This window comes from Mixophyes fleayi, chromosome 4, assembly GCF_038048845.1.
Source record: "Mixophyes fleayi isolate aMixFle1 chromosome 4, aMixFle1.hap1, whole genome shotgun sequence".
Lineage (NCBI taxonomy): Eukaryota > Metazoa > Chordata > Amphibia > Anura > Limnodynastidae > Mixophyes > Mixophyes fleayi.
In genome coordinates, this window is record NC_134405.1 from 129222193 (window position 1) to 129247019 (window position 24827).

Below are 24827 nucleotides of genomic sequence, written 5' to 3' on the forward strand. Positions count from 1 at the left end.
TTTCACCGTTTGACAATTTCCAACAACGATATCTCATGTCTTGGCTTCATAACAGAACATTTTGAAAAATGCTGGCTCTTGCCGCCTCATCTCTACACGCCTATTTCCCATTTACGGGACAACTGACTCAAACGTTTCTTCCCGCCATGTGAACGTATCACTATCTGGCTACAAAACACATACAACGTGCGCCTGACCGTCATAATCATGTGACCAAATCTGGCCAAACACCGCGCGACGCCGGGTCGAGGCTTGGAGCGCAGGGGGAAGTGGAGCAGGAAATGGGCGGGGCCATTGGGTGTTGATGTCACGGATTCCCCGGGCACATTGTGGGCGCTAGGGGTGAGTTTAGTAACGGGTGCAGGAAGACGGCAGTAGCAGCTGCTTCCCTCCTGGAAGAGGGGTGGTGTATGGTCTACGGTCCCTCGATTTCCGCTTCATGTCATTGCTGGACGTATCCGTATAGTTGTGACTGTGAGCACACGGGATTTGGGCGTTGAAGTTGTAAGAAGTCCGCACCAGCGTTGTGATCACAGTCCCTGTCTGGATTATGAAGTGGACACTGCAGGTGAATTGGCTGCTCATGTTTGTTACTGCATGGGCTGCTGCAAGTCATATGTCAGCCTCTTCTATACATTATGGCAAAGGACTATATATCGCTGGCACAATACGCCTCCATTACTGTGATAAGTATTACATTCCAAGACTCCTTTCCTGTGATGTGTTATTACACCTAGGGTGTAACACAAGGAGCTATTTAATTGTTTTACATTTATTTTCAATATATCTTATTTAGCTATGTAATAAGTTGTTTGTTTATTTGTTTTCTGCTTATATACAATAGTGATGAGAGTAGTGTTACTCTAGTAGTATTCCTGTTGCCCTGCTTCTGCTAGTTTGGTGGACTCCTGAGCACAGAAATTTTAGACTGCTCCAATTAGGTTGCTAATTGCAGTATGTGGTAAAACTTATTTTATTTTTGTAAAGGAGTATGTTGAAACTTTAAATATGACCACGTAGCAGTCTTATTCACAAAATGTAGATAATATGAAAAATTAGATCAGAGGTTACCTCAGGATAACGCTCCTATTTTTTTTTACTTTATGGTGTGTTCTCAGCTTTTGTGGTGCAGGAAAAGTTATAGATGGTCTCCATGACAATGTGAATGCTATGGAGTTGATAAATGATAAGAAAACGCTGAAACTGCAATACAGCAACTGCAGTCCCTCTTAGTCAATGCTACTATAAGCTCCTGAGCATGCTCTCTGGATTCAGCGCTTAGTCAATGGGAATGGAGGGAAGGGGAGTGGGTTGTATCGAGCAGTTTTAGGATAACTTTAGTTACAAATTTAGCAATGAATTTCCCTACACCCATTTGTTTTAAGCTTGACTGAATTATGATGGACAGGCAATGGATCACTAGATGCACAATCCTGTTACCCAGGAACTACACTCAAAGGCCATTGTGGTGAATGGGTAAAATTATTTAGTGTCTTGCTTTATAAAAGTACATCCAACTGAATTTTGATTGGACCAGGCAATTGTTTTGGCATCCCAGAGAGTGCCATTTGTTGACAGCTTTCAACATTTTGTATATGTTGCATCGTTTACTGTTGGTGTTACTTGTAATGCTGTACATGAATACATATGATATTGCAAATTGCAAGAAATGAAACATGCATACATGTTTCATTTCAACTTGAAAGAAGTAAACTTTAAATGTATCTAAAATGTAGAGTACTTTGCAACGGGGAACACTTAGAAAAATTACCACGGCTGATGAAATTATGTGTATTCTGTGCAGGTGTCAGGGGGTTTAAATGTGGGGAATCTATGACCTTAGGAAATACTTTTAGAACACTAACTTTTACTGTACCTCGAGAGCAGGCAGTCATTTTGCCCTCCTGTCCTGGCGAAAAATTCCAGTTTCGACAGCATGGTTGTGGATTAAATCATACCTGCTTTTTATATTGCACGGGACACCTCTGCACAATGAAATTTATTATATATTATTCTTGCAACTTTCTCTGTGCTGGCTTTATAAATGTTGCTAATCTTTACCTTTCCATAATTTTACTGTGTGAATTAAATTCACTGTAATTAAATTAGCTGTGTACAAGTAACTGTAACTAATTAAACTAGCAGACAAATGGTGTGTAAGTACACTGTTGTTAGTTTTCATATAATAATCAATTTATTACAGTTTTTTACAAAGCGTGTCATAGTACATGTTGGGTGGGACTGTAAATGTCTTTGTTCTCAGTGGGTAAATCTAATGTTCTAAAAAAAACAAATATTTTCTTGCAGTTATCTGATGATGTCACATGTGCTTATGGAAGCACTGTATGATGGTGTTTAAATCTGTTCTTGCTCCACTGTGAGATCAGATAAGGTGAGTGTTTTATCCTCTGAAATGTACTGTATTTGTAGCACTGGGAAAGAGCGGTGAGCAGGGGAGAGTATTAAAACTGGGGTATATTATCTATATTCTTCCTAAAGTGAACTAAATACTGGTGCAGAAAAAAGAACTGTAGCATGAGAAAGATCATCTGCATAACTTCATTTTGGTGTTTGCAATCACCATATCAAAAAAGAACTAATCACGCAATTCCACAAGTGTTGGATTCTGTTGAGGAGGTTGCCTCTGCCAGTTAGTCCATTTTAATAAAGGGAGAGAGATTCATTGTTAATCTCAATTCAATTGTTTCCGTTTTATAGCTCGCCTGAATCCTGGCTATTTTGTCCAAGAGGGCTCTCAAGTGTTGTGAAAAAGCCACTCTGGATGCTATATAATATGTTCAATTAAATATCTAAATTAAGGATGAGAGGAGGAAAATTAAGGAACAACGCTGTTTCTTTGCGGCAGTGAGTTATGTGACGTCTGAACCAGACAGGACACTTTGTTCCAACTTAAAGTGAGATTGAATTTGGAAGAAGCACCGTAGAGAGCAACCTGAAAATGATGTTATAAGTAATAATGAGTTCTCTGGTGTATCTGTGTCCCATACTATTTGTGTTGATTTGATAGCTTTATCTTGCACTTGTATGCTTCTGTGGATGTAAGAATATGGGGTCTTAATTCTAAGGGCATCCAGAAAAGATCTGTTATGGGGGAAGTAAGACTCCAACTGCACTCTTTGCCTATACTTTCCTGCCCGAAGGCAATAACTGTTCCCAGAGTTGGCCTATGATGCATGCTAAATTATATTTTTTACATTGGGAATTGAAAAGTCCCCAAGGTTGTTTGGCAAGTAAAGAAGAATTCTAGCCGTTTGTTTCTTGTAAATGAAAGATGACATTATTTAATGGACAATAGGAAGGAATCTTATAGGTAAGTGGAATATATTTCTAAACAAACACAGGATTTTTTTTGTTTCTGCTGCATGACTCAACCATGGCACTTCGTATTTAACCCAAACTTTTAAACAATTTTTCATCAAATAATAAAGTAAAATTTAAGTTGCATATACCCGAGAGACTGGCAGTGAGTTTTGTCTCTAGCTTTGGGTTGCTCTGGGACATTATTCCCAGGACTTTTGTATTCTCTGTGTTCAGATTGTAATATGATGCTCTCCCATAAGGCTGATAACGAGGTCTCAAGGTTGGAAGCCATCAAAAGTACATTATTTACATAGAGATGTAGTGTGTATTTTAGCACTGGACCCGACTCTTCTTCCGATGCTCTAATACTCCTTGCTAAGGTTTCATCATTAGAACTAATATCAGAGGCGATAGTTGGCATCCCTGTGGAGGTACAATTAGATATATTAAATCTAGTGGAGAGAAATCTGTTGCTAAGCAGGACCAGTAGATAATTATCTGTGTTAAGATCCTGGATTGTTATTGGTGCAAGGACAAAAATAAGATAAAAAAAAAAAGTACCAGTTAAACTCATTTAAGGTCTGGCAGATATATAGTACACCTGAAAGATGCAAAGTCCTGTGTGATATTTCTAAGTTGGGAATATAACTGGGGACTTTTCCTTTGTGTCAGATGTATAGTAACAGGAGGCGCTGGTCCCCTGAGGGACGCCGGACATGCAGAACAAGGAAACGTTCTCCAAGTTGGGAACGTGATAGACGACACAGGCTGCTTCGGTACTGGAAATCGCCACACAGTTCTCGATCCAGGAGGTAAGCAAATGATATAAATGGAAGCCATTATGTGTGGGTTATGTTACACATGCTGTTTTAAAATATGGGGATGATTGTACCCTATAATTAATGCTTAGATTTATTATTTATATAGCACTGCCATATTACACATCACTATACAGAGAATAATTGTCTTTTACATCAGTCCCTTCCCCATTGGTTCTTGCCGTCTAAATTCCCTAACACACAAGCACACACTAGGGTCCGTTTTAGTCTGCGCTCAATTAACCTACCAGTATGTTTTTATGTGAGTTTTCCTATTTCTGTATTTCTAATTTTTTATTTTGAACCAAAACTTGTTTAATATTACTGTATATTACTTTCTTATTTTGAATATCTTAAGCATGTGGCTATTTTGCCACATAAAATTCAGTTTAATAACGTTCTGTCTCTGTGTTCTTAATAAATTCACGTGCTAATTAAGCTTGGACTTACATAGCACTACATAACTGAAATACAGGGTATTCTTTTGTTAGTGATCATCCTGACTGATGTAAAATTGTAGTGGGTTATAAATTGTAATGGTATTTTATATGTTGGAAGAATATAACTCTTGGTAGTGGCAGTTTTTCATAAATAGCGAGTGTGTGTGATATTTAATCATTTTTAGACAGACTAGGGGGTAAATGTATCAAGGTGCGATTTTCTCGGGAGAGTTGAAACTCGCCGATGTATGAAGCTGAGATTTCATGCAAAATCGCCAGAGTTGTGCTTCTGTCAAAATCGCTATTTGCAAAATCACTAGAGATCAAACTCCCGACTGTTTTCCACTGCAGCTATACAGCTCTCAAATGTATGAAGCTGCGATTAAGCAAACTCAGGAGGGTTTGACTTTCAAACACGCCAGATACAACACGCTGCCTGATAGCAGCGTGTTGTATAAACCCATCCCTGTTACACTGCCTGTCATACAGCTGCCAGAGCTCCGGCAGCTGTAAAAACTAAAGAATAGATCAAAGTTAAAAAAAAAAAAGAGTGGGGTCCCCTCTCTATTTAGTCTTAACCCTAGTGCTGCCTGACTACTGCTGGTTCTGTGAAAATCGGGGAAAAATTTTGCGTGGGGTTCCCCCGATTTTCATGGAACCAGCACTAGGCAAACCAACCGGGATTGAAGGCACTATAGCAGGAGGACACTCGGCAGTGGTTTCCCCTGCCATAATGACTAACCAACCCCAGACTGTTCAGTGCTGGGCTGGATTCCCTAGGGAGTGGGGTCCGACGAAAGAAACGAGCGTGCCCCCCCCCTAGGGACACCCAGCCCAGTGCTGATAGCACTAGGGCTCTTCCTACACCCCTGGGCGCTGGGTGTAGGGTAATAACGGCGAAAAAAGAGTTTTTTAAAAAAAAAACAAACGGACGCCACCAGCGAGGGAAAATCACCTAATACTGTAAATAGACCTAGCGCAATGAACTAAGTTCATTGTGTATCGGAGCTCCTACTAGGTAGGAGCTGTTTGCGGCGGCTCCTCCCTTTTTTATTTTTCTTCAAGCAAGAAGAATAGTGGATCTTACAAATAATTTTTTTTCCCTCTTTTTTTTTTTTTTTTTTTTTTTACGTTATTACCCTACACCCACTGCCCAGGGGTGTAGGAAGAGCCCTAGTGCTATCAGCACTGGGCTGGGTGTCCCAAAGGGGGGGTGGTGCTGCTCATTTTTTTTTCTTCTGTGGACCCCATTCCCTAGGGAATCCAGCCCAGCGCTGAACAGTCTGAGATTAGTCATCATGGCAGGGGGACACCTGCCGAGTGTCCTCCTGCTATAGTGTCTTCAATCCCTGCTGGTTTGCATAGTGCTGGTTCCATGAAAATCGGGGGAAAACCCCACAATTTTTTTTTTTATTTTTTTTTTTACTTTGATCTATTCTCTACAGTTTTTACAGCTGCATGACAGGCAGTGTAACAGTGATGTGTATACAACTCGCTGCTACAACACAGGAGAGTTGGTTAACACAGGAGTGTTTTACATCGCAGCGAATCGCCAGAGATTTTATTATTATCTTTGACTTATAAGGCGCCACAAAGGGTCCGCAGCGCCGTACATTACATATACAGAAAACAGAACCATGTCACAACATGATACACAAATATATACAAACACAGGTGCATGGGTAAAGCAAATCAGATTACATCTGACAGATAGTGAAAGAGATGGTAGAAATCAGCAGGAAGAAGGCCGAAGCTTAATAAAACAGGTAAAACAGGGCTAGCGAAGCAGGCCAATGACCAGCGATTTTGAAGATCAGGGTCAAAATCGCAGCTTGATACATTTCAGAAAATTTTGACTAAAATCGCGGGTTATCACCTGCGATTTGCCGCAATTTTAACATGCTAAAAAAATCGTACCTTGATACATTTACCCCCCCCCCCCCCCCCCCCCCCCTCAGGTGGGTTTGCTGTGATTAGCATTTTGTTACATACATGTTACACAGACTAGGGTTAATGTTGTTTGACATTCATCGTAGCGCCTATAAGATTGTTTGTTTTTTCATGTGTGGCCTGCTCAAGAATAATTACTTTCTCGTAAAGTTTGACTTTTTTTTTTTTTTTTATAATATGCAGCCCCGTAAGGGAAACATACTGTGGCAGGTTCCACAAAGCTCTCTCTAGAGATCCAATAACTGTCAGCGCTTCATCTCAAAGTGAGATCTATTCTATGCGCTCAGCAGCTGTGGAGAAAGCTAGAACTAGAAACTATTGTCATCAGGTGTCTCTCAAACACGTTCACTCCACGTCTAGTAGCTACTCTTCCTCGGTGAGTATAGAGGACACAGGGGATTGATTTCCAGCCTATCCTGCCTGATTCTGTGATGCTGGGTTCCACTGATGAGTGCTCTGTCAGTATATTCAGCTTTACAGTAACAGTTCATTGCCATAGCATGTAATGACTACTAATGTATGCTCTTATTGCATTACATAAAAAAGCAGTATAATGGTAACAAATATTACACATGTTTCTCTCAAAGTAAGACAATAATTTGAAAATGGGTTGCTCCATTAAGGAAAAGCATTTTGTAACATTCATAAACCTAAATTAATATATCGGTTAAGAGGGACTGGATATGGGCACTCGTTCAATATGAAGGGATTATTTTATTTATTTTTTTAATCTTCAACTTGTGCAATGTAAGCTCCTTTTTGTAAAATTTCTGATGCATATAGTCTATTTTTATTATATATCTTCCAGAATTTCTTGTTTTATTCTATTGTGCTGGCTATTGGGTTAAAAAAATCTTTAATGCTTAATAGATGAATCACAAAGTGCTATTAAAGGTGTTTCCGCTCCCCTAAGTCTACCATCCCCCCATTCTTGTTTCCCTACACCTTGGGTGGGTCCATCCCATTGTTGCCCAAACCATTATCAAATTATTGACAGTTGGGAGATAAAAGAGCTGTCCATTCTAGAGGTGAAAGCTGTGCAAGATATTCAAACTATTGCTTAATATGTATGTAGTAAATGCTGTTCCTGGTGGTACAGAAGTTGCAGCCAATTCAATCAGAGACTGCACTTACTATACACCCCACTCAAGGCTATATTGGAAACCACTGCAGTGCTGACATTTCTCCTCTCCTGGCTTTCAGCAGTTGTGGTTTACATGGCTGCAATCTGGTAGTCGAGGACTGATGGAATCAAGGGTGAAAATTCCCTCTTGGGGTGCAAACTAAAGTGATTTTGGTGTACACTATTCAGCACTACAAACCAAGTGCAATGCTTCTTTTGTGGAAGCTGGTGTGTCTGTTGATGGTTCCAGAGGGTATAAGGCTATTGCAGACACTGCATCTTGGCTACGTGCAAAAGCATACATTTCTTACTTTGTTTCTACTTTGCTGTATATTCGATCTTTTTCAGTTTATTATAGTTTTAGGACTTGTTGACATCATCATTATGGTTTTCAGGGACGATTTAGTGCATCAAAATGGCATTAATGCAAACCCACATTTTAGTCAGTGCATTGATCTACACAGGAAAAATATAAATACTGCATGCAGTGGATTTGGCACATCAAAACGCTCTATGCAGGGGATTTGGCACATCAAAACTGACTGCATTAATTAAGAATTAGCTAGGTATTACAAGGGGAATAGAAATGGGTATTTCCTGTTTTGAGAAGGACCACTTTGCCAATTTTACTATTATACCCATAGTTATAGCCCAAGAAACTATATTTATCTCCGTAAATTGGGGAACATACTGATTATTTTAATGGCCCTTCTCCCTTTGCCAGTACTGATGTTTCAGTATAAAGTGGATGTAATAGATCTAGCAGTCAGGAAAGACCTCATGGGGGCTTTTCCTACCACTGCCCTTAGCTGTGAGAAGTTCTTGTGACATTGTACGATTTGCACTTTGCAGAAGCACAACATATACCTTGAACACTGAGTGCTATGATCGGGGTGCTAGGTACTAAACACAACTGTCCTCGGTACCCTCTATGGCTGTCGAGGACAGTCAGACCTAGTGGCTTAAGTGCAGTCTGAACAGTGCTGCTGACATCTTGTGCTCACTCTTTTTAAATTTAAGTGGTGACCTCGCTGTGGGCAGTTTTAACTGGTGTTTGTGAGTGTTACAAAAAGCTTGTTTTTTCTTGTTGGATGAATTTTAATGTAATTAATTATGTTTTATAACCCTTTGAGATTGTTTTGTTTGTGTACATTTGATATTTACAATGGCTAATATTAGATAATTTAGGGTTTAGTGGATTTTGAAACTTAATCAGGAGAAAGTGCTTTATTGAATTCAGTTCAGCTTCAAAGCGTAGCTGTCTCTAACTTGGACGTCTGCCTTTGCAATATCCTCAATTGTTCTATGTTTTTATATGCACACCGTCTCAATCTACACCGACTTGGATCGTGTCTTCTTAATGTAACCACCTTCGCGGTTTTTATCATCAATGGAAACTACAACTTGCATCTCTGGGTGACTGTTGGCCGTGCAGAAGAGCCAGCGAAGTACTAAAGACAGTGAGAATGTTGAAGATGACAAGGAAGGGCACCTGGTGTGTGGGACCGGAGATCGTATCCTGGACAGATGTACTAATGCCATATCCGTAAAACTTTAACCTCTCTGCTTTTCCCTTGACTTCCCCCTCCCCTTAAGAAAAGAGCAGGCCTGAAGGATCTTTCACTACTGAGCATACCAGCAGAGTCCCTCTTGTCTAGATGCTATTATTAGTCATTAAACGAACACACTGTCAAATGCAAAGGCATCACTCAGAATCCCATTGCACTAAAATGCACATGTGATGTTTTTTGCTCTCTATTGTGTATCCATGTAGAATATTAGCAAAACCATGAAGTAATTGTGTTCCACTACCTCATTTACACCAGCTAGAAAAGACTTCCTATGTCTGCTGTTTATTATTGGCTATGTGAAGGTGATGCATAGTATGATTAGATAGGATTTTCAGGATGTTGTCCACAGCAGGCCAGATGTTAAGGATATGACTGCTAATAGTATAAAGTGATAAATTGGATTCCTTTAGGATTAGAACTGGTTCCCTTAAAGTGCTATAATGCCCACTTTAGTAACTGGGCTGTAGATGAAATGTCTGCTAGTAGAACAGATGGACTCTGGAGATCTGCCTAGCAGTGAAGGAGTTGGTCATTCTGTTACACAGACCTTATATTTTATTCTAAAACTTTTTACTCTTGTTTTCATAGTTGAAATTGTCGGTAATCTCGGTGAGGGCACGTTTGGTAAAGTGGTGGAGTGTCTGGATCATGACAGGTTTGTAAAGGTGGAACTCCTGACTTCACTGACCTATGGCAGAATCTCCCTACTGCCTACTTAAGGTTAATCATCTTCTAAATATGTACTTGATATCTCTTGCAGATGCTGCATCCGAGTTGCTCTGAAGATAATACGAAATGAAAGAAAATACAGGGAGGCAGCTGAACTAGAGATTAATGTCCTAAAGAAGATTCGAGAGCGTGATCAGGAAAATAAATAGTAAGAACATCTTTTTAGTTTACCTGTCTAATCTCTTCACCTGGAGAAGTTTTAGAATGTAAAGTGTCTATAGTGTATGTCTAGAAATGACAGTTAATGCTCATAATAATTGTTTACAATGAGATATTCCTATCCAGTTTTGTAACCACTCGGCACGAATACATCTGAAAAATTTGCAACAAAGAAAAATAAATCCAATATTATAGTATGTTGGTTACAGAAGCCCATAAATAATAATATAAAAACATATTATGCCTTCGGCATTAATATTAAACTACAAACTTTAAAGTGAAAAGTCTATGTAGTGTCTTCAGATCTTAGGAACAGGTCATGTTTGAGGAACTTGGTGCTACAACACTGGCAAGTAAATAATTGATGTTAAAGTTCAACTTTTTATAAAGTCTAATTATATTGCACTGATTGTTTTGCTTTGCTGTAATCAGGATCAACAGTTACCAATTCAGCTGTCCGGGGCTTATATGGGGTGTAAATTTCTTCCTAGCCCCAAAATTTAAATCTGATAAACTCCCTGGATGAATTGCTCCCATAATGTCCACTAGTAATTATAGGTAAATAGCAGGAAGCATTACTTGTAAGGCATCCAATCCATTTTGACATTCTGTTAGTGAATTAGCCAATGTTTCCTAATATAGTCAGGAACTCCACAGCTTAACCACCCTTACAGTAAAGAACATCCTCTTTTACTGATGGTCCCTTGTTCTTTATGTAGTTCTTGGTACAAAATTTTCATTACATCTTAAATCTTTGTATTGATCTTAGATATATTTATAAATGTATATCTGATCACCTGTAAGGTGTCTTTTATCCCTTAAAGTAAAGAAACTTTGTAACCCTTTTTATCATTTAACCATTCTGTTGCCTTCATTAATGAGGTCACACCACTCTGAGTTCTCTTCTGTCCTTACAGTGAGGTCACAAAATTCTCACTTACTCAAGAAATGGTCTTAGTAGTGACTTATACTATGTTTGTATCACACACACATTTTTATGCATGCCTGGATTGTATTCACATTTGCAGCCGATGCCTCGCACTGCACTACTACTAAGCTTTTTGTCAGCTATTATTCCTTTTCCCCCAATTGTATTCTGTTGTAATGTTTAAATAGCTCAGTTATTACCATGCATAGGTACATGATCCTGGATTTATCTATATTGCATTACTTACTATCCTGCTCTGTGGTAATAACCCTTAGTAGCCTGGTGTTATCAGTAATGTGGACACTTTATTTTCTAGACCAACTACAAGAACAAGGCACAATACTTAGCCTTGTGGTGCACCACTAATAACTTCAGCCCAGTTTATATGTGCCATTTATAACTACACTTTCAATCAGTTCTGTACCCATGTATGTTTTTTCCTATAGTACTACTACGCTCCTCTTTTATGTACCAGAAAAATACAAATATCACCTCCTATATAAGTACCAAGATCCATTTTGAAATTTGCCTCAACATAAAAACTAATTCTGTTTGTTGGGCATGACACAATGCTGACGTTGTTATCCAATTATTTTCTACGATTGTATTCTGATTATAATTGTAAGATAGTGGTCTGCCAATTACCAAGCTTAATTCTTTCAGCACATGTTTGTGTGTGTGTGAGCACCATTTGGGCCAGGTGCTTTATCTGTCCTAATCTTATTTAGGTGGAATGACACCTCATTTGTCATAGAATTAACATATAATGTTTTGTCTATATGCTGTTACTGCACAACCTAGTTCCTGGCACTTTTTCCTTGTTTGTGAATACAGACAAAAACGTTGCCCTCCTAAAATAGTTTTTCCTAGTTCCATTACAACATGTTTTATTGAAACATAAGTATAATGTTGTTGTGTTATAATGACTAACCCTTAAATGCTACCTCACTTGTACATTAGATATCTGTTTTATTAGTAAAAGTCCAGCAGAGCTCCAATTATAGTTTTTACCACTCGCAAATGGTAGTTTACAGTGTCGTGTGACTGAGATATTCTCTGTACAGTGCAGCGGAATTGGTGGCACTGTATAAATAAAATGATGATGCACGTGGCATCATTACACCTTTTTATGTCACCTGAGATGTAGAATGGTAAGTCTGAACAGTAATATCCTCTGTATTTTAGTAAGCCATAAATGGATTGAAAACCATAAGTAGCTCTAATGCTTTGTAAATAAAGTTTATTATTGGACTCCAAACTCATAAGGTGCATCCACCTTGAATATCCTTGGTCATTTTGTATTTCAACAAAGTGCAGAGCTTATCAAACCTGGCATTCCCTTTGCTACTTTAATTCTAACCTGTGTGATTTTATCCCCAGCATGTGTGTACTGATGCGGGATTGGTTTGAATACCATGGACATGTGTGTATTGCTTTTGAATTACTTGGAAAAAGTACTTTTGACTTCCAGAAAGAAAATAACTTCCTTCCCTACCCTCTTGGTCATATTCGGCACATGGCTTTCCAGCTGTGTCACGCGTTAAAATGTGAGTTTATTACAGGCTTGTCTACTGTCTTGCATGAATGTGGAATAGAATAAGTGCAAACTCTAGTTAAGGTTCTTTAAATGGTAAATGCATTTAAAGGAGCTCTGTTTCACAGTACCGGAGTTAATTTTGAGATGGTCTTTGGATATGTTTGTAATCTTGATTTTGTGGATAACAGCCTGATAAGATTCCGTTCAGCAAACCAAAATATTACAGATATAGTTTTATTTATAGAAATAAACTTTGAGGCAAAGAATGCACCAGGCGGAAACCATCAGTAAAGGCACAATGTATAAAAAGGGTAAATGTCCTATCAAACAACCAGCCTTTTGAACCACCCCTTTAAATAAAACTCTGCTGTTGTTCTTGCTAAAGTACTGCTCTGTTTAGTCTCATTCATTACTTAAATTAACCATGAGTGAGGGGACATTGGCATCTTTTGTTACATGTAGCACTTTTGCTTATTTGAATCTTTGTTTTTACTTGTATCTAATTGCACTTCTGGGCGGTGCCAGATGGGTCCTATTGAAAATTTCAGGAAAGATCTGATCTTAATCAGCTCAGAACTGGTGCAAAAATAGTTATTTTCTGTGCTTTCCCCACCGCACAGCAAGAAACTCTCCAAGCTCTTACCCTTTCCCTTCCTTTATCAAATTTGTGTAATGTCTCCCCAAATGAAAAAGATTTAAGAGCTTTTATGATTTGTTTTACTGATTCTTGTAATTTTTTATATATTTTTTTCCTAGTGTTCCTTATGTGTGATCGTCTCTGTATAATTGTACAGACTTTTGCCCCTATATTAATGCATATTCTGATCATATACAGTTTATATCCTGGTAACATTGTAGCCATACTGTGTATTTTCAGTATACATTTATTTGCCTGTTTAAATGTTACTATAACTGATTGTTTAGTCTCACGAAGTGGTATTATGCTATTGGTTATGTTTATTATTTTTAAACATAGAGTAATTATGAAACAAAAATTATCTTAATTTACTTAGTCTGAGTTTGCATAATCTTACAATATGACTATCTCTCCCTCTTTACAGTTCTAAAAGACAACAAGTTGACACATACCGATATGAAACCGGAAAACATACTTTTTGTGAATTCAGATTTTAATACTACCTACAACGAAGATAAGGTGAGGGACAATATTTCTATTACCTACCTATCTGTAATAAAATTACAATGGGTTATGTTTATTGCATGTCCTCCTCTAGTGAAAAGTGTAATATGAAAAGAAGTAATAGTCTTTAGAGTTTGTGTTGGCCACCGTTCACCATTCAGCTGCCCTGAAGGAGGCACACTCAGAAATTTGTTTTCTATTTGCAAGAACAATTCACAGTAGCAAACTTATTGAACATTCAACATCGCTTGAAAATGACTTTTGATCAGTAAAAAAATAATGTAAGCTGTCTGTGATTTCCTTTAAACTTAAGGTAACATGTCCTCCCAATAACTGCATGGATATCTGTAAATAAATCCTTACTTGATAATGTTAAAGAGGATTTGTCTAGAATACTGATGCACAACACGTGGGCATGATACAGAGGGACCTGGGACAAAATACTGATGCAGTGTTTGTATCGCAGGACCCCCTGCATTTTACCACTGTAACTCAATGTTACTGTGTTGGATTGCAGTGAAACACGACTATTCATCACTGAGGTCTGTCTGGCAGTGAATCTGAATGAATGAGGTTCACTCCAATTTGCTGCTAGACTGTCCCTGTGCATCTGCAGAGTTTATTCTAACTAACTTGCTGTCTGGGAGGAACGTAAGAAATATACACATGGTAGGAGAGGGGAATTGTGTTGCGAAGGGGGGAGGGGAGGGGGGGGGGGGGTGAAGGGGAAATGTGGTGCTAATTGGAAAGGAGAAGGAGGGGGAATATGCTGCTGATGGGGTAAAGATATAATGTGTAGTGGATAGGAAAGGAGGCGAGGGAATGTGTTATGATGGGGAAGGGGGGGTAGGTGCTGCTGATGTTGGAGAAGGGAAATGTTGGGGCATTGTTTGCTCCCTATGTAACTTGACCACACCCACTACATGGGATGGTCATGCTCCCCCTAATTGTGGCAGGATAACATTTCTGTCCCTATGGATAGGACCTTTTAACAATGTTGAAACGTATGGCATAACTGCAAAGAGGTTCCTCTCTTTCTCTAGTCATTTATTTTACTTTTGTTTACTATTATTTTACACATTTAAGCAAGTTGCTTTGAGGCCTTTTCAAATGAGTTCTCTCTCTCAATGTGTCCTTTGGCCCCAAAAAAATGTTGTGCACCCATGGTCTAAAACAACTGTTATCAAGAATTCCCTTCTGTATTTAAACAAATGCTGAAATTTGCTTATTTATCACTTTACAGTACTAGGATTAGTGGTGGCTCTCTGTCTCTTGCATACAGTACTTGTATTGGACAGGAAGTTATAGTATACAGCTTATTTCTTGTGTGTACTAATGCCTGTACAATACAGGAGATGGTAATTCATAGTATTAGATCAATTTGAAAAGCCTGCATATAACCGATACCAGTTTCCTTGTTTCCATCTTTCTATATTTCTCCTTGTCCTTGTAGAAGTGTGAAGATAAACGTGTAAAGAACTCCAGTATCCGTGTGGTAGACTTTGGCAGTGCCACATTTGACCATGAATATCACACTACCATTGTGGCGACGCGTCACTATCGGCCCCCAGAGGTTATTTTAGGTGAGTGATGTATTGCAGGTTAGTCTTCTATGATTTTTACATAGATAATGTGCCTGCACTCACCACAACTTCTTCTCTTGTTGTAGAGCTGGGCTGGTCTCACTCATGTGATGTTTGGAGTTTAGGGTGTATCCTGTACGAGTATTACACTGGCTCCACTCTCTTTCAGGTACTTTAATACCTTATATCAGTGTTTTCCAAATGTATTAATAACCAGCACAATTTGTCTGTAACTGTAGTTTCACAGTATGCTTTATGGGGGAGCTACAGCTGTCTGGAGATCTGGTTATGGAGCAGTAGTGTCAAAATAATTTATTTACTCTACAGTGCAGCATAGAACAGGAAACCTTTATAAAACTATTCTCTGCACAGTAAATTTCTAGCAGAACATGATTTTAGTATAAAAATTACATACTGTTACAATGTGAATGCAGTTGAGGATTTTGCCTGCACTGTGCATACCCAATGCTAACTATACTAACTGCCTATCGCTAAACAGAGACCGGCCTGTGCTTGAAATCTTCCTCGGTGGATAATCAAACTTGCAGATAACACAATGGTGGTGGTAGAATTGCCATTACCTCATAAAATACATTGCCATATTTAAATCTGAACAGTTTTGTATTCTAAGAGTTTATAGCAGTCTATTCTTTTCCTAATTGATGTGACTTTATATCGCCAGCAAGAGTTTTTATTTCCGGTGTCCTCTGATACGACACAAAGCTTCTATCTAGGGACAAATTGCATATGGTGCAGAGTATAGCAGAGCTGTGTCCTAACCTGGGAACAGAAATAAAACAATTCTGCCTCCAAAAGCATAGAGGGAATCTAAAGCTGCAAGAGTTCTGTTCATACCAAAAATTTGGAAAACTCCTTTTACCATGTTTACACTAGTTTGTTTTTTTTCTCCTTTTTCAATAGACCCATGATAATCGAGAGCATTTAGTGATGATGGAGAAAATACTTGGACCATTACCGCGACGCATGGTGTACAAAACGAAGTAAGAAAAAAATAATCTGTCTACTATATATACATGTTTTTGGTTTTTTTTGTATGCAATCCACCTACAAATTTTCTATTTGTTGACCATGGCAGATGATTTTCTGTGTGTGCAATATTTTTAAGTTTGTTTCGACATGGTGATCATGTACAAACAAGCGTTGAATGTATAAATGTCCTTAAAGGAGACCTAATTAATATGTCATCAGTTGTGAATGGTAGAAAGTTTGTTTTTTCAATCGGCATAGGAATGAGTCATCTACTGTAAGGGTGGTTAAGCTATGGAATTCCCTTACCAAATGAAGTGGTGGTGGAAAATTCAGTAACAGAATATAAAGATGGCTTTCTTACAAGTATTGATAATGCTTAATTGACAACTGTTACACCTTTTGCCTAACTCTGGAACAAACAGCATTAGAATTTTTAAAAGGTTGATCGATGTATTTTAATGGGTTTTGTTTTTTTAAATAAATTTGTAACACTTGTAGAGCTCTATGTATATAATTTCCATATTCTTTGAGTTGATGCTTTTTATGTACAGAATCCCACACCTTCACTGTTTGTTGTGTCTTGTGAAACTAAGAGCGTACAATGGAGGAGCCAACTTGCAGAGCAGGCCACAGAGGGGCATTGTGTTGGGCCTACTTTAATTTTTTGGTATTACTTTGCTTTAACTCTTATAATGAGGGACGGCTTCTACTGCGAATTGCTTTGCACATCAGCAGCTACTTTATAGAGGCCCAGTGTTTATAGCACTCTTGTAGCTGAAGAGTTTTTAAAAAATTGTATTAGGCTTTAAGGTTGTCCTGTCGTTAGATACCATATGCTGCCGAAATACCATTATTTCTTTCATCCAATCTGCTACCATGGGGTTGTATGAGGGCACATGGAGTTGGCACTTAAATAGTTAAACTGTTAATGTAACTGTTGAGAGAAGCTCATCCTCTCTGCAACCCCTGAAGCTCCTCAGTGTTACATAAGTGCCCAAGGAGTTGGGTTGTTCTCAGTACTGCTCTGCAGTACTTGCTGTTAGTTGAAATAGATTTTCATTATTATTGTTATTGTTATTATTATTGTTGTTAATTTTTACTTAGGATGGGGTAAGTGCTGTAAGCAGCACTTATACCCACAGGACTAAATGGAGCACCGCTCTGTCCATTTCAGTTACGCTGGAAGATTTCTTCAGTTAGAGGCAGTGACAGCAGCGTGTTGACGAGGCTGACACTGATTTCTCTCGATGGGTCCTCGCTGCCTCAGGCATAGAGCGTTGTGCCCTGATCAGTGAGCGGCCATTACAAGGAGATACCAGGTCCCCCGCTTAGGCGGAGGGGGACTTGGATCTCACTGGCCAGAAAAATGAGAGCGCAAACAGTGCGGGGAGTGAGAGCAGAGCTCCCCCCACAACACCTAAATGAGGTGCACAGTTTACTGCTCCCCTCACAGAAGACGGGGACATCAGCTATTACATTACAGCGGCTGACTCTTTCCCTCTTCATCCTCATACACACCTTGGGTCCTCAGCAGCTAAGTACCCCACTGGGAAATAACTTTGTTTATGGCCTGTCTGTTTTCCTTTTAAATAATAACACATAAATTTTACTTGACAGGTACAAGTATTATTACACACATAGTGGTTAAAACCTGAGGAGCAGCATGTCATGTTCATATAGGACAGCTCCCCCTTCACAAATTGGTATGTTCCATGGAGCCAGTGCAGGAGAAGTGACAGTTTAAGAACCTCCTGAGCAGTTTTACCTCAGACACTGTTTGAAGAAAAAAAAAAACCTCTGCCCTAGACCTGGCTCTGGGGGGATGAGACCTTACATCAGATTTCTCGTACACAGATCTGTACAAATAGATATCTGTAGAATATTTACATACTTTTACTAATTCCTTCACATAGATAGTCTTACTGTTGAGATTCTTTCTATTGTGAAGATTTTTCCATTATGTATATTGGCACAAATTGTGTTGATATAATTTTTAAAAATAAATAAATGTAGTGTAACTGACTATTGATATAGAGTTGCAGGTTACTTATTTCTGTTGCATCATAAATATTGCGAAAACATGTCTGACAAAGGTAAAACAAACAAGGTGGAATATTTTACCTCTGCAAAATATAAAACCAGCCTAACCCAGTGGATGGTAGGATCTTGAGTCAGTTTGTGTGGAGTTTGATGCAGATGGCTAAGACGGGTGCTCACAAGGGCATCCCTCATATGGGGATCCAGCATAGGCAACTGCATTGGGACAGTCAGTGGTGACGCTATTTCAGTTGCGCGCCCATTCTGCAGAGATACTCGCAGTGGAAGCAATTATCACTCTGCTCCAAAATGTATCAGTGCAGCCTTCTAAGACAGCTGCCCTTACGACATCTTCAAAGGTTGCAGGGGAAGTCTGTCCTATCAACTCTCCTTGATTCCCAGGGTCAAATCCAGGTAGAAGTTTCTTGGTCTACTTCATTGGTACAGAAACTTGAAAAATGAAATACATTCAGACTTCCTGTAAAAGGCATAAGTCTGCTCATCCTCTCTTAGTGGTCTCTGATTCAGACCAAAGTGGGAAAGAGGCTGAAGAAGAGGTGTGTAGTCTGCCTTCCTCCTTTTGAAGAGCTGACGAATCTCATTGAGTCAGCATGGATACGGCTAGACAGAAAATTGATTGTACCGCGTAGGTTATCAAGCCTCTTTTCACTTTGGCTGGGTGAGATGGCCCAATGGGAACAGGTACCATAAGATGGATACACCTATAACGCTTGGCATGCCTTACTCTTTCTGTACCTGGCTCGGCTACTTGTAAAAATAGCACTCACCGTAAAATAGAAAGTTCTTTTGAAGGCCATGCTTTCTTCCACACAAGTGGCTAGAGAGATAGACCTTGTTTTGATTCCTTTCGTCTACCCTGTCAGGGTGTCTTTTTAAACTGCGGGCAGTCTTAGAGGTAAGCCAATCACGTCCAGGGACCAGTCACTGAAGGACAGACTGTCCTATTCCAACAAGTGTCCATTGCCTAAGAACCCTGAAAAGCCTGCAACCTGCCGGGATTCTTCTTCACCTTGCGGCTGTTGTCGGTTGATGTCTCTTCTTGTTCATGTACCAATGGGCGGTTTCCGCTCAGGATTGGTGGATTACGGAATTCATGCAACGTGGCGACATGATAGACCTCCATAATCAGCCACCTCACCGTTTCTTTTCCACCACTCCACGAGACAAAGTAAAGAGATTGGCTATGAAATAGTTTGACGTCTCTAATGCGAGGGTTATCTGCCAGGTCCCAGAGAGACAAATGGGGAGAAGTTTCTATTCAAACCTTCCTGATTCACAAGCCAAATGACTCCTTTTGTCCCATCGCAGATTGCAGTGGGGACTCCCACTTTCAATTCTGTTAGGCCTTACCAAGGCTCCTTAAGTGCCTTTTGTAGAGACCATAAGTATTTACAAAGTCTTTACAAATATCATGGTGGTAGCACGGTTGTGTCCCCTAGACTTTGCATCAGTCTATACTTGGATAATTTTTTAGTTAAGGCTAACTCGGATCAGACCCTGCGGCTCCATCTTTCGATATTCAAACAAGTGCAGGAACCCAAATTTACAAAAATTCCGGTTGGTCCCCTGTCAGAGAAAGTTTTTCATTGGCTTTATACTGGACACCAGACTGAGAGGGTGTTTCTACCAATCAACAAGGTGCATTTTATTCAGGTCTACATCCTACTATGTATGAAACTAATAGGTGAGATGGTCTCCACCTTCGAAATATTTCCGTACGCTTCCACTCTCGCATAGTTCAGTGGGACCTCTTGTTCAACTAGTTGGGATCCCATCTTCGGCTGGCCTCTCTGACGCTCCAGTTGTCTCCCAGAATGCGCCTTTTCCTTGGTTGGAGGCGGGTCACCTGACGGTGGGCAGGTCCATCATCATCATCATTAATTTATATAGCGCCACTAATTCCGTGGTGCTGTGCAGAGAACTCCTTCACATCAGTCCCTGCCCCATTGGAGCTTATAGTCTAAATTCCCTAACATAGACACAGACAGACAGAGACTAAGGTCAATTTTGATAGCAGCCAATTGACCTACCAGTGTGTTTTTGGAGTGTGGGAGGAAACCGGAGCACCTGGAGGAAACCCACGCAAACACGGGGAGAATATGCAAACTCTACACGAATAAGGCCATGGTCGGGAATCAAACTCATGACCCCATGATATCAGACACTGTGGAATTTCAGTGATCCTGATTTGTACCCGATTGGCCATGTCGAGCCTGTTATGCGTACCTGCTGTGCATGACAGTTGGTAAAGACAACTTCTACATCGCTTCTGCAGTGAGAGTTTCTGGACTTTGGGCTCTCTTGTTGTTCAACGTATCTGGTATTCCATACTGACAGGACTGTATTTTGCAAGATACCTTCCATCCAACCAAAAGTGATTTGGTTTTCATCTTAATCAAGAGATTGTGTTCCAAGTCTTCTGGAGGTGACTGTCATTGGATGTGGTCCATGCTCTAAGAATGTTTGTGGACAGGACGTCCACTGTGCGGAGGTCGAATTCCCTTTTCTTGTATGATCCTCACAACAGTGACTGGCTGCCTACAAAACAAACTGCTGCTAGGTGGTTAATTTTCCCCGTGAGGCAGGCTTATATGAGTTATATCTGATCGGCCTGTACTTGATCGTGTCGCCGTGCATTTCCTCAATTCTGTGGAGAACCTCTTGGGCTGCGCGCAAGAGTGCATTGGCAGATTATCTGTGCCTTGCGCCAACCAGGTTCTCTGTCCACACTTTACCTGGTTTTACTGGTTTCATGTTTTTTTGTGTTTCATGACGCAAGTTTTGACCACAAAGCTTTGCAGGACAGATTGACAGAGCTTTCCCTCCCTCAAAGGGCTACTTTAGAATATCCCCATGGTAGCAGTGTCCCCCAGATTGGATGAAAGAGAAAAGAGGATTTTTGTACTTGCGTTAAATTCTTTTCTCTGATTCCATCTGGGGGACACTGCATTCCCGCCCTTCGCTCTTCTGTTGGTTGCATGCTATTCTGTTTCCCTTCCTTGGGGCTTTTCAATTATACTGAGGAGCTTCAGGGGTTGCAGAGGGAAGGAGCTTCTGTCAACAGTTAAATAGTTAAACTGTTAATGTAAGTGCCAACTCCATGTGCCCTCATACAACCCCGTGGTAGCAGTGTCCCCCAGATGGAATCAGAGAAAAGGATTTAACGTAAGTGCAAAAATCCTCTTTGTTCTTTTGTAAATTGTTTTTTCTTTAATTGAGAACACTGCTTGATTTATCGTGTTTACTTGTTTTAATAACAGAAAACAAAAATACTTCCAAAATGGGTCGTTGATATGGGACGAAACCACATCAGAGGGACGCTATGTTTCGAAGAACTGCCGTCCTTTACGGGTAAGCGTTCTGTTGAGCCATCTTTTCCAGGACAGTGGTTACCTTTTTAGATTCAGGATACACCGTTTGATATTTTCTTGTCATATTAACCCTTTTCAAAGGACCACAATGAGAATGGTGCCGAGTTTATGCGTAACATGGAATTCATTGTCTGGGGCAAGGGTCACTTACAAGTTTGAGATTTCAGTTGCTTTCTGTCATGAGTATTGCAGAATTGAGCACTTGTGAAGTCAGTAATAGGTGAAAGGATGGTAGGCATTATGGGTGGTGGGCAGAACTTGTTCTATATCAAATAGAATTTAGGGATGACAAAGAAAACTTTGTTGCTAAATGGCTGAGTATTTGACAATGCATGTTGCTGAATCACTGCTGCATTTACAATAGGTGCATTAAAAGGCATACAAGATAGAAGAGGACCCTGTCTCGATAAGCTGCTTCAAAAAAAAAGGGAAACATTTTTATGGTAGCATATCAAGTCAATGCCCCATCCACTGTTGTATGTACTCATTGCTCTAAAGAAACTGCTTCTACAGCTCTTCATGCAGCCGATCAGAGTGCCCTGATTGAAGGGGCCAAAATGGATATGTCAGCAGTAACGCATGCAATCTTCTAAAAAGCCCGTGGCTCAGAGGACTGCCATAAAATTTGCAGTTTTCTAGGTGTCCTTCCTCTTTATGAAGAGGCTTATTTGAATAGGTTTCCCAGGGAGCATTGACTAGAAGTAATTCTGTATATAAAACAAATTAGTTAACCTCACTTGTCATAAAAGTGCAAAGCATGTTTCATGTAATGCCTTCATCAAGGAATACTAGAGGAGATATGGAAAGTAGAGCGTTCCAAAAATAATGAGCAGGTGGGAAAAGGTATTGTGTGATAAAGCCTATTTGGTATGGGATGTGTAAAGCAAACCAGTCACAGAACAGTGAGCAAGAGTATAATTAAGTATGGAAGGGAATTCAAGAGACTTAAGTAAAAAGGAGGGTTTTAAAATGTATACAAAATTTGATAGGGAGGCAGCTAAGAAATTAGAATAAAGGGAGAATGCTTAAAGTATGTGCATACAGTATAGAATATTTCCAGGACTCCTTGATAATTTGATTATCCTTTTTTATTTTCTCAGTCATACATGACGGAAGATTCTCCTGAGCATCGTGAGCTGTTTGACCTCCTAGAAAAAATGCTTGATTATAGCCCCACATTGAGGATTACGCCAAGCCAGGCCCTCAAACATCCTTTATTCAACAATCTGAGCCCTGAAGAAAGAAATTTGGGAAGCAGGACATCTAGGGACCTCAGCAGATGAATAGAATAATGCTTGAATTTTATTGGACACTGCCCATTCCACCACTTTGAGGCTGTTACAGAACTCCACTAAACTAGATGTACTTGCAATATTGACCATAAATCTTCATTACATACTTACATACATACATACATACATACATACATACATACATACATACATTCATTCGTTTAACTCAGGGATAAATGCAGGGGGGGGGGGGGGGGTGGACACATTATTCAGCACTCTGCACAATTGCAACCATGACCTAATGTGTAAGAAGTTAACTAGAATGTATGGGGTGACTTCACTTATCTTTGTATGAATGTCTCACTGCATGTGTGGCTGATATTGGAGGCATCTTAATATTTTTGTAATTGAGCTGCCTGATTAAATAAATTTGGAAGGGTTACATTTATTTTAAAAACCTAAAGGCTCTTAATTGCTTGAAAAACGTGTTTTTGAAGATATGTATTGAATGTCACTCTGAGACTAGATGGGGTAAATATCCACAAAGGACACTGACAGGATGTTTATTCTGCCACTCTGTCTTGGGGAGGTGAATTTGTTTTGGGGTTATGCTCACTGTCGGTAACCTGCCTTTACTGACCATTATTATTTGTGCTATTTGGCCACCAGACACTTGGGGCTAGATTTACTAAGCTGCGGGTTTGAAAAAGTGGAGATGTTGCCTATAGCAACCAATCAGATTCTAGCTTTCATTTATTTAGCACTTTCTACAAAATGACAGCTAGAATCTGATTGGTTGCTATAGGCAACATCTCCACTTTTTCAAACCCGCAGCTTAGTAAATCTAGCCCTTAGACTGTGCTTACTGTGAGCCACCATGATGCCCCCAATTGTAGAACATTAGTTGCTGCCACCACCAGGCTTCTTCAGCCCCTGATTCAGGTTACTTGTGTGTGTAGCTGCTGCAGCACCTCTTTTCTGGTGACTGCCCCTAGTTCCTTCTGAGCGCTTTGGAACAGAACCGTAGGGTATTGGGTATAAGATTTCAGCACATGTAGGTGTCTTGCAGGAACTTTAAGAGCAAGTCGTGCTCATTGCTCAATAGTAATGTATTTTTTTTTTATTTTTTTTTTATCTTTTTACACACTGGTTGGCAGGGGCTAATCCAGTCCCATCCCTTTAACAAGTACAGGCTGATTCACATATCTTGTACATTAATAAGCCTGGTCCTGGTTCACACTGTTAATATTACACTCATTGGCTGATGTGTGTGTTTGTCTATACTATAGACAAACACACATCAGCCTGGTCTATAGACTGCTAGGATAAGAGTAGGAGCTCCATGCTGAAATCTCCAGAAGGATGGTAGCCAAATGCAACAGTCTCTCCTGCCATCTTATCTTGTAATCACTTGTACACCCTTTATATTTCACTGTGTAGAACAGTGCATTAATTAATTTAAAACTTATGGTGCCATAGCACCATACAGTGAACTAAAACATGTCCCTTGTGAAGAAAAATTAAACTAGTTTGGAAAAAAATAACTAAAAAAAAATCTCATATTTTTTTTACTTGTTGGAACTAGGTCACTCAATCTACATGTACTAATAGGTCAAGAGGTTGGTACACATGGTCTGGAGAGATCATCTTTGTATCTAGGGATGTAAATTAATCTGTGTGTGGGGGGAAAAAAAGAGGAGACCTAACAAAATCTAAAAACAAACTGGCTATTCTAATGCATACATTAAATTTTTGTTCACTACAGTCCATTCTTGTCCAAGAGGCGATGGGATCTTTATTACTTATCCACCAGTCGACATATTCCGCTCTAAGAATTCTCAGACCAGCGTTTGGGGATAATATTGTAGTGTTTGTT

General features: G+C 39.6%; 1 protein-coding gene across 1 annotated transcript; it reads left to right on the forward strand.

Annotated features, from left to right (window-relative positions):
- Positions 1 to 282: 282 nt before the first annotated feature.
- Positions 283 to 23399, forward strand: CLK3 (CDC like kinase 3). The gene is made up of 14 exons (XM_075208234.1): positions 283 to 568; positions 2308 to 2392; positions 3994 to 4133; positions 6713 to 6905; positions 9088 to 9181; positions 9812 to 9878; positions 9984 to 10100; positions 12420 to 12586; positions 13638 to 13732; positions 15171 to 15300; positions 15387 to 15469; positions 16222 to 16301; positions 21609 to 21699; positions 22820 to 23399. The coding sequence occupies exons 3-14, from the start codon at positions 3994 to 3996 to the stop codon at positions 23000 to 23002; spliced, it is 1440 nt and encodes a 479-aa protein (XP_075064335.1). The 5' UTR covers positions 283 to 568; positions 2308 to 2392; the 3' UTR covers positions 23003 to 23399.
- Positions 23400 to 24827: the final 1428 nt, after the last annotated feature.

What these genes read in the sequence shown, in the direction of transcription:
- CLK3 (XM_075208234.1), top strand. Translation starts at nt 3,994, where the DNA reads ATGTATAGTAACAGGAGGCGCTGGTCCCCTGAGGGACGCCGGACATGC. An exon ending in CTACCTACAACGAAGATAAG is followed by an intron (nt 13,733 to 15,170) that starts GTGAGGGACAAT and finishes TTGTCCTTGTAG; the next exon opens with AAGTGTGAAGATAAACGTGT. An exon ending in GCCCCCAGAGGTTATTTTAG is followed by an intron (nt 15,301 to 15,386) that starts GTGAGTGATGTA and finishes CTCTTGTTGTAG; the next exon opens with AGCTGGGCTGGTCTCACTCA.